General features: G+C 34.6%; 1 protein-coding gene across 8 annotated transcripts; it reads left to right on the plus strand.

Moving 5' to 3' along the window:
* The first annotated feature begins 2,529 nt into the window (after positions 1–2,529).
* LOC105157978 (myosin heavy chain-like protein) lies at positions 2,530–7,790 on the plus strand. 8 transcript variants are annotated; one of them, XM_011074556.3, is made up of 9 exons: positions 2,533–2,946; positions 3,617–3,676; positions 4,186–4,288; positions 4,848–5,421; positions 6,480–6,627; positions 6,805–6,972; positions 7,050–7,169; positions 7,253–7,316; positions 7,416–7,790. In XM_011074556.3, exons 1-7 carry the CDS (start codon positions 2,851–2,853, stop codon positions 7,107–7,109), a joined length of 1,209 nt encoding a protein of 402 aa, XP_011072858.1. In that variant the 5' UTR covers positions 2,533–2,850; the 3' UTR covers positions 7,110–7,169; positions 7,253–7,316; positions 7,416–7,790. The 8 variants fall into 8 exon arrangements, with proteins under 8 accessions (XP_020548730.1, XP_020548731.1, XP_011072858.1 ...); XM_020693069.2 differs by having other exon boundaries at positions 7,263–7,316; XM_020693071.2 differs by lacking the exon at positions 7,253–7,316 and having other exon boundaries at positions 2,530–2,946; positions 6,492–6,627; positions 7,317–7,790.
* Positions 7,791–8,607: the final 817 nt, after the last annotated feature.

Genomic DNA, 8,607 nt, shown 5'->3' on the forward strand with positions numbered 1-8,607 from the left:
TAGTATATCAAATTCAAGAGGACCTTACTTTAACTTAAAACTAGTTCAAGAAGAACAAAAATAGAGAGAAAAGAGAGGGACAAGAGACAGTGGTCAAGATGATAAGTATGAGAAGAGTGTTTTCTTTTTATAGCATATACAAAATGACATATAAACAAGCTTATACACTATACACACACACACAAGAGACATCTCATGTACTTGTTGTATGTATATATGTATACATCGCATGTCAAGTCAAAAATAGGTATAATGTGTGTGAAAGGCAATAAAAATGCGAGTGGATCAGCCCGAAAAATTCCAAGCGAAAGCGGTAAATAAAAATTCGTAAATTAAAAATCAAATATAATAAAATCATGATTTCAAGGGGTGTACCCTTTGAGTGCCCGGGCGTTCGATGTAGTTAATTAAATAAACAATAAAACTAAAAGAAAACTTATGGTAAAATTAAAACGAGAAGTGCAAGAAACATAAATTAAGGATTACCTTTTTGTTTGATTTACTTTGAACTTCTTTTGTTGATTCGTCACGCAAGACTTCAAAGTAGAAGTCCTCTAAAGACACGCCCACACCACACCGGAATATGGGATCCCTTAATCCCCTTTGCTAGAAGAGAATAAGGGAGAAAAAACACACCAAGTGTTTAGGAGACCGGGGGGGGGGGGGATTTTTGGGGTTCTAGGGTAGAAATAATTTTTGTGTTGTGTAATCGTATTAGTTATTCCAAATAACTAATATGTATACCTTGTATGGATGTACTAGAATGTATCTAGGTTTATTCCACAATCTATAAGGTAATATATTCTTTATTCCAAATAAAGAATGGCTAACATAGCACTTTCCAAAAATTAGAATTGCTAGTCAATTATTTCCTTTCCTAGAATTATCCAATGAGTTTTAACTAGGGTGCTTGGCTGATTTTATTGAGATAAAATACAAGGCCCAATCAATTTTAATTAAATTCAATTTAATTAAAATACACCTAATTAAGCCCATCATATATTTAATTCAATTAAATACATGAGTCCAATATGTCTTTATTAATTAGTAAGTCCATGTTATTAAATATTAAGAACAAGCCCAATATAAATTGATACTATTAATTTATCCTTGGGCTCATCCATCCAATGGATCTCTCTCATTTGTAAGTAATTTAATTACTTATGAAATTAATTCTAAATTAATTCCTTATTCCTTTTTGTGATTTGTGTGTAACTCTTTAGTTCACCTTTCAGCTAGACTTGGACTAGTGTCAAACACTATTATTAAATAAATCTAATTTCATTAATAATTCTCGATCAATCCTTGATCAAGGAAGCCCGTCACTATGGGTGGCCGTCTAGCAACGGTCCATGGCACTAGAGACTAGGCGAGTATCTATGTAAACTTTTAGTATCTCGAGTCCATACGGATACGGTCCTTCCTCTACCGTCTCCCGGCCTCAGTCTAGGGCATGGAATTTAGTGTTGGCTCCCATCCTAAACTAGACGTCTATGCTTAATATTTGAGATAGCGTTACGCCAAATTGCTCGACATAAGAACTTCTTTTCCTATTTGACCAATGACTGTGGCCACAGGTTTATAAAGCGTGAACGCATCTTCAAGTGCATTAGAGATCCCTCTGTCACGTATTGACAGGAAAGGAATCCTCTTCTTGAAACTCACCATTCTCGCTACATGCTTTGACTGCACTAGACAAGACTTATGATGACTACGTCTGAGACACGGTCACCTCTTGCACAAATCCAAGATGCAGTCATCGTACATATATATATTTATATGTATATGTATGAAAATGTATACTTATATGTATATGTATATGTATATGTATGATAATGAATATGTATATATTTATATATATATGTATATTTTTTAGACAAAAAATGATCAAAATATTGTTTCAAAATAATGCAAATATTTTTAAAATTAGCAAAATAAAACAAGACAAACATAATGTACATTTTGGCCCATCTCAAATATGTGCCAAAATCAAAACCAAATATAGTAATTAATATGTGCCAAAATCAAAACCAAATATCTCAAATATGTACTATGTTTGCTTTTGATTTTGGCCCATCTTTGAGATGGGCCAAAATATAAAGTATGTTTGATTTGCTTAGTTTTGTAGGTTCTGAATATATTTTTGATTATCTTAAAATAGTTTAAATTACTTTTTTCAAAAAATATAATTAATTAAAAAATAATATTTATTTTAAATCACTCACAACTAAATAAATTATATATATATTTATACATATATATATATAAATATATATAAAAGAGACGTAATTTGATAATGAACAGTATTTTTCGTCTTCCCACTACCCAATATCAAATATACCATATTTATTTTATATTATTTCTAAAAACAAATTCAAACATACACACTATCTCTAATTTATTTTTATTTATCTTTGTTTTTCTCTCTTTATTTCCACAAAATACCCCAAAACAAGTTAAAAATAAAACCAAACATTATGTAAATGTTTTCAGATAAGTTATAGAGGAACCGTCACGTATTGTTTCGGCCGAGTAAGCCAATTACAAGAGTCCTTGAAAGTATTCTTCGGCGCTAGAGACCCTCGATTCACCCACACCCGATTCCCCTCCCTCCCACCCCCCACATTCGTTTTCCCTCCATTAACGAGTTTTGTAAGCAGCTTCAATTCCTCCACGATTCTTCGATTTCCGCTTTCCACGCTGGATTACAGAGCCTGAATTGAATCTGAAGATAGTTGCGGCGGGGCGGGGGTTTATTCGGCGCCGATCGCTCCACAAACTTAGTGAAACCCCCCCCCCCCCTCAAAATGGTGTGTTCGAATTTTCTGCTGGCGTAAATTGTTGTGGTAAATGCTTTATTTGCAGATGTCGGGTAGATTAAGTGGCGTTAGTGAAAGCTCTCTCGATGCTGACGAGTTATTGGAGATCAGGGAAAGATTTAATGAGGTAAATCTGTCTCCCGAAACTAAATGATTTGAAACTTGGGGATGCTAGAGAAGAAACAAAACAAGTTTCTTTTCCTATAATTGTTGTCACTGTGTGATACTTGTTTATTGTCTAAGCTAATTTATGGATGTTGGCTTTGAGATTTTATTTCTTATGTTATTAATCAGCTTTCTAAGATTTAATAGCTTGACCAAATTCTTAAAATGCATTTGAAACTGCATGTTCTTTTTCTTGTCTTATTCTGAAAGTTGATTCCAGTGTTATGAATTATGAGCTTCAAGTTTTATAGCTGACTGTTGCTGCCATCCGTAACCTAATAATTTGTGTAGAGTCTGGGTGGTAACTTGTAACAAGTCATTCATGGAAAACAACAAAAAATGACCATTTCTACAAACAGTGGAATTTAATAGTGCTTTGAGGTCATCTGATGCTTCAACATTCAACTAGTTTTTAGGGGCAGGGCACCATAGTAGACTATTTACTCCCTTGCCAATACCACTGATGATCAGTAGTCTTTGTTTTGTTTCTTAATTGCTCTTTAGCCTGATGTTTCAGTTGCATATGTTAGGTTGCCATTCCTCTTAAGTGTTGTTATTTGAGGCTACTATTTTCATGCCAATTTATTTTCTTAGTCATGTAATACTTCATACTTTGTTGTCTCGGATAACAGCTGACAAAGGAAAAGGAGATGCTGAGAGATTCAAAGTCCCAGAGCTTTGATCTAATCAGAGTAATACCTTCTTTAGTTACATTTTGATATCATAAATTCAAAAATTAGTTTACAGTCCTGTACAATTTGTTCCTCCATTATTTTGTTTTTAACATATTTCCTTTTCTGTTATATGAAGCAACATCATTTCTATATTGTTTGTAATGGTTTCTCCTTGTTGGCTAACCAATGGTCAAAGTGACGCATTATCTGGTGTCTAAACTGTCAGTTGGGTGCCACATTTATGCTTTCATTTCTCTTATTGAAGTTTGCTTGTTCATCATTGAACTCAGTGAAAATTCTGAGTTCATTAGTGATTTGTCTTTATCCAAATTGAGATGCCTGCAGTAATTGTTTATGGTCCCTTCTAAGCCTTCTTACTGGATAAGATTGGTAAGTATAAACCCCTTCTTACAGAAGATGAAATCTTTCATTATCAATTAGACTACACAAGTTTAAGAAATGGGGATAAAACAATTTTTTGTGCGACTAGTCTCAAGAACACTAAATCACACATCTCTTTAATGCAGAAGTTGGAATTCCATGTTAAGACATTATCGAAATCCCGTGAAGAAGACAAGAAACACATTGCGGATTTGGAAAGAGAACTCAGTAATTGCAGCCAAGAAATAGGTGGTGACATCCTCGGCATATTTTTCATATCTCTTCTTTTTGTTGTTGCAATACATGTGTAAAACCTTTTACGTCAGTTTGCTGCTTCGAACTCTTTTGCTTCGCATAATCACCAGAGGGATTAAGCAACTGCTTATAACGTGATTTGAGAGTTGAAATTTTTTTTCCGTTATTTGTGACTTTTGTGTATGCTGCATAAATTTAAAGCAGATATCTATCTTCAGACACAATGTTTCCTAAAATTTTTTTACATTCTGCATTAAGACATGCAAGTAATGCCAATCTTCAGTTGAAACTATATGCACACAGAGACAGACTCAGACATGCACAGACATTTTTTCACCGACTTCTCTCACTTCATTTCCTCAAGTTTCATAACTGATCTTCTATATTCTCACATCATTTACATGTGGCAAATTTAAGGGTTGATTTTTTTTTTGCTTATAAAATGTATGATCTAGTTGACAACACTATTCTGTTTCATCCACTGCCGCTGCAGCTTTCTTTAAAATGATTCTAGCCTGAAACCGATCCACCAACTTTTCATTTTTTCTCACAGATTACCTGCAGGATCAACTGAACATGAGGAACTTGGACCTAAACTGTCTTGGTGAGCAAGTATGCAGCCTTCAGCTGAAACTTTCAGACATGGAAGATTTAGCAGAGGAGGTTGGGAGGTTAAGGGCACAGATGAAAATATCTGAACCTGAAAAGTTGTTTTTAGTGCAAGATATAGAGGATAAAGGAGTCTTAATTAGATATTCAGCATCACGCATTGAGACGCTGGAGGAATCAATTTCATCTATGGCATTAGAATATCAATGTGAAATAGAGAGCACAAAGCTGGAGTCAATTGCCTTGGAGCATACTCTTTTTGAAACTAAGAAATTGCTGGAAGAAAGAACTCAAGAAAATTCCAGGATGAATGAGTTGATTCAGGATCTGGAGCTCCAACTTCAGGAAGCAAATAAGGTGATCCAGGGCTTAGACAAGGAAAATAAAGATTTGAACGGAAAGTTACAGAAGTCTGATATGAATACCAAAGCATTTGTCAGGAAGGTGGAAGAGCAATTTCATGAGTGGTATGGAGAAAATAATGACCAGTCCTCAAGTGAACTAGAGAAAGATCTGAGGTATGCCACAACCAGTATGCAATTGTGTGTATCTGAGTGTGAAGCTTTACAATTAATTATCAGCTTGATTTATTGGCTTTTTAGTTATTTTATTTGAGTCTTAGGAAAGGGGAACTAGCTTTCATCACCCCTTTTGCATGTGCCAAAGCCAAGGCATACTGCTGTAGTAAAGACTCGTCTTAGAACAGTTTCCGCACCATCAACTTCTTAGTTGTGATAAGATACTGTAATTTGGTTCAGGAAAAATTGGTCTCAGTGGCTCTCTAATGAAAGCGAAAATTAAGAGTCATTTAGAGAGGAATTAATTGCCAGAGAAAGTTTCGCAAATTTTAAGCTTGGCTTTCAGTAAGTATTTGAACTGCTAGCTAATCATATTAGATCCAAAAGGTATTATTTTAAGTTGCAGTTTTCACCTTTTAGCCAAAAAAATTTTATGCTCAAAATTCAAACAGAAAATGATTTTGTTGCAATCCCCCCTGTGGAACTATGCTGACCTGTATACAATATTTGCATGATCCATGATGACATAATGCATTGTAATTCTTTCATTACTACTGCCATCATGTTCAGCTCTAATCAAACAGAACAGGTAATATGGAGAAAAGTCTTCAAGCTTCTTCTTGCAAGCTAAGAACGCCTTCAAAATTGCTGATACAAGGTTGCATATATACCTTATATCCTTAACAAACATGGTTATATTTGTTGAGGACTTCAATTCTGATGGTTAATCCTATGAAGGAGCTATCTGAAAATGATATTAATGCTGGGTACAAGAAATAGTATCTTTTAGTTTCCATGAGAATTTCTAAGTTCTGCAGATCATTATGGCAGATAAAAGATGTTGGATCATTATGTGTATACTAAGTTACTAACCTTACTGTACTCTGATAGAGTTATGCAAGGAAATTTATTCCTCTGTGAATTTAAGACATTATTTATACTTTTCTGTTGGTTTGTCCAGCCCAAATTGTCCAATGGGTACATATTTTCCTCCATCAGACATGGGCTTTGTTCCTCTGTGATTATAATTTTGTGATGCATTTTTCACTCAATTTCAGCCACACTTGCAGCACATATGGCAATCTTTTAGGCCCATTGTTATTTAAACTTGCCATTCCGCGACCCTCAGAGGCAGATTTGAGGAACAAGGTGGCTGAAATGTCACGCCAGATAGATGACTATGAGTGTCTTATAAGGCAGCTTAAGGTGTGTTTGCACTATATCAATCATCAATGTGAAACAGTTTCTCTGAAACATATTCTAATGTTACCAATATGGACACATGATTAGCTGATCAAAAATCATAACCTGGTTGGAATTGCAAAAAAATCTATATTGTAATCAGTTTTCAGCTATTGTAAACTTAATGTGAATATCTTCCAGGAAGAAGTAAGAGAGGAAAGGTTGAAAGCAAAGGAAGAGGTAGAGGATTTAGCTCAGGAAATGGCAGAGTTAAGGTATCAATTGACTAGCTTGCTTGATGAAGAGTACAAACGTCGTGCAAGCATTGAACAAATCTCTTTACAAAGAATAGCTGAATTGGAGGCCCAGGTGGGTGAAATTCAATCTGTTATGTTTCGAAAGAGAAGTTTCAAGATCACTGAATTGCATTTTCATGTGTGATGAAGATTGCTAAAGAACGGCAGAAATCCATCAGTTCTCAAGATCTTATTGTCAGGAAATCGTGAAACGTAGTCTAAGGTTTCAAAGTTGAAAGAGCCCTTCTTCATGTGAAATCAATTGTCAAGGTTTGTGATTCTCAAATCACCTTATAATCTCTTTTAATTGCCTGCCTCATCTTAACTCTACTGCACTAAGTTATTTGCCTTAGAGATCTGCAGCATTGCACCAATCTCGTTCCATAGGTTAACATTCGCAATCAAAGTTTATTGCAGGTGCCATAATCTCAGTTGAAATCCCAATTCATTCAGAATATCTGAGCCCAGGTGCTGATTCTCCTTTCCACTGAATTTATCTTATCTATGATTCTGCAGTGAATATTTGGCGGAGAGTCTGAATTGCCACAAGGTGAACTTCTCAAGAATCGTGAGTATTAAATCGTTCACAATCTCCATGAATATAAAAAATCCTGGTGTTAGTGGTTTTATTGAAGGAATGCTTCTGGTTGTTTCCGTCCTCCTCTTTTACCAGGGTGTTAATGTGATTTTTTGTAGCATTTTTACTTGGATATGAGTATATTTCTTTCTAAACCCTGTAAATGTATAGGAAAAACAAAAGGGTTCTATTTATGGTTGAGGCATTACTCCTCCATGCCATGGATTTTTGCTTCTGTAATTCAAAGCATAAACCAGCTGATTTGTTGCGTATCCAATATTTAATGCAACAATGGATAACTCAGTTTGATCCAACTGCAGTGGATTCTTTTCAAATTGTTAGTATTAATATTCCCTTTGAGGGAGTGAAGAGAGGTCAGATATAAACCAGTCAACCAAGATTAGGTAAGAGATTTTATTTTTTTGGGGTAATCAAAAAATTAGGTTGGATGAATCTATTGTACCTGCCCAACTCAGGATTTTATTCTCCAGGAAATGTTCTTTCCTCCGAAGCTCGTTGACCAATTGTTCAACTTGGGTACTGTACCTCTCATTCTTACCAAAGCTCGTTGAGATATTGTTCAATTTGGTTACTGTGGTCCTACCAACATACTACTAGGTCAAATGACGTACTTTATGTTTTAAGCGAAATTCGAATTTTATTTGCATTGGATGAAATATTATTAGCTATGATCCGTCATCCCTGTGATATATCCACATAACGTGCCGAGTTCTACTTTTTTAATAATGTATGAACTCCTGACATTTAATTGAAGAGTTGAACTTGGCAACAAGACAACTATGTTGGTTAGGAGGATAATACAGTGAAAAACTAAATGGGGTTTCTTCTTATTCAGTGGAAGGAAATTTTGCAAGATATTATATTTACATCCTTAATACTTTGCTCCTTTTAATATTTCCACCAACCCTGATTTTTTTTTTTAAAGTTCGTGGGATACACATAAATGCGTATTTTCTTTCTTCTTTTTTTTTTAAAAAAAGAAAAGACTTTGTTTACTATGAAAAATATTATCAAAATAATAATTGACATACAAATAATGTCTCAACCTAGTGATTGAGGCTAATATTGTGATCTCATGAACAAAGTTCAAGGTTTCGACTCTCTCCAAAT

This window comes from Sesamum indicum, linkage group LG3 (assembly GCF_026168435.1).
Source record: "Sesamum indicum cultivar Baizhima isolate 11 linkage group LG3, ASM2616843v1, whole genome shotgun sequence".
NCBI lineage: Eukaryota > Viridiplantae > Streptophyta > Magnoliopsida > Lamiales > Pedaliaceae > Sesamum > Sesamum indicum.

Excerpts from the sequence above, each read along its gene's own strand:
- LOC105157978 (XM_020693068.2), top strand. The coding sequence starts at position 2,851 with ATGCTTTATTTGCAGATGTCGGGTAGATTAAGTGGCGTTAGTGAAAGC. Across the intron at positions 3,677-4,185 it reads AGAGCTTTGATCTAATCAGA|AAGTTGGAATTCCATGTTAA; the intron begins GTAATACCTTCT and ends TCTTTAATGCAG. Across the intron at positions 4,289-4,847 it reads TAATTGCAGCCAAGAAATAG|ATTACCTGCAGGATCAACTG; the intron begins GTGGTGACATCC and ends TTTTTCTCACAG.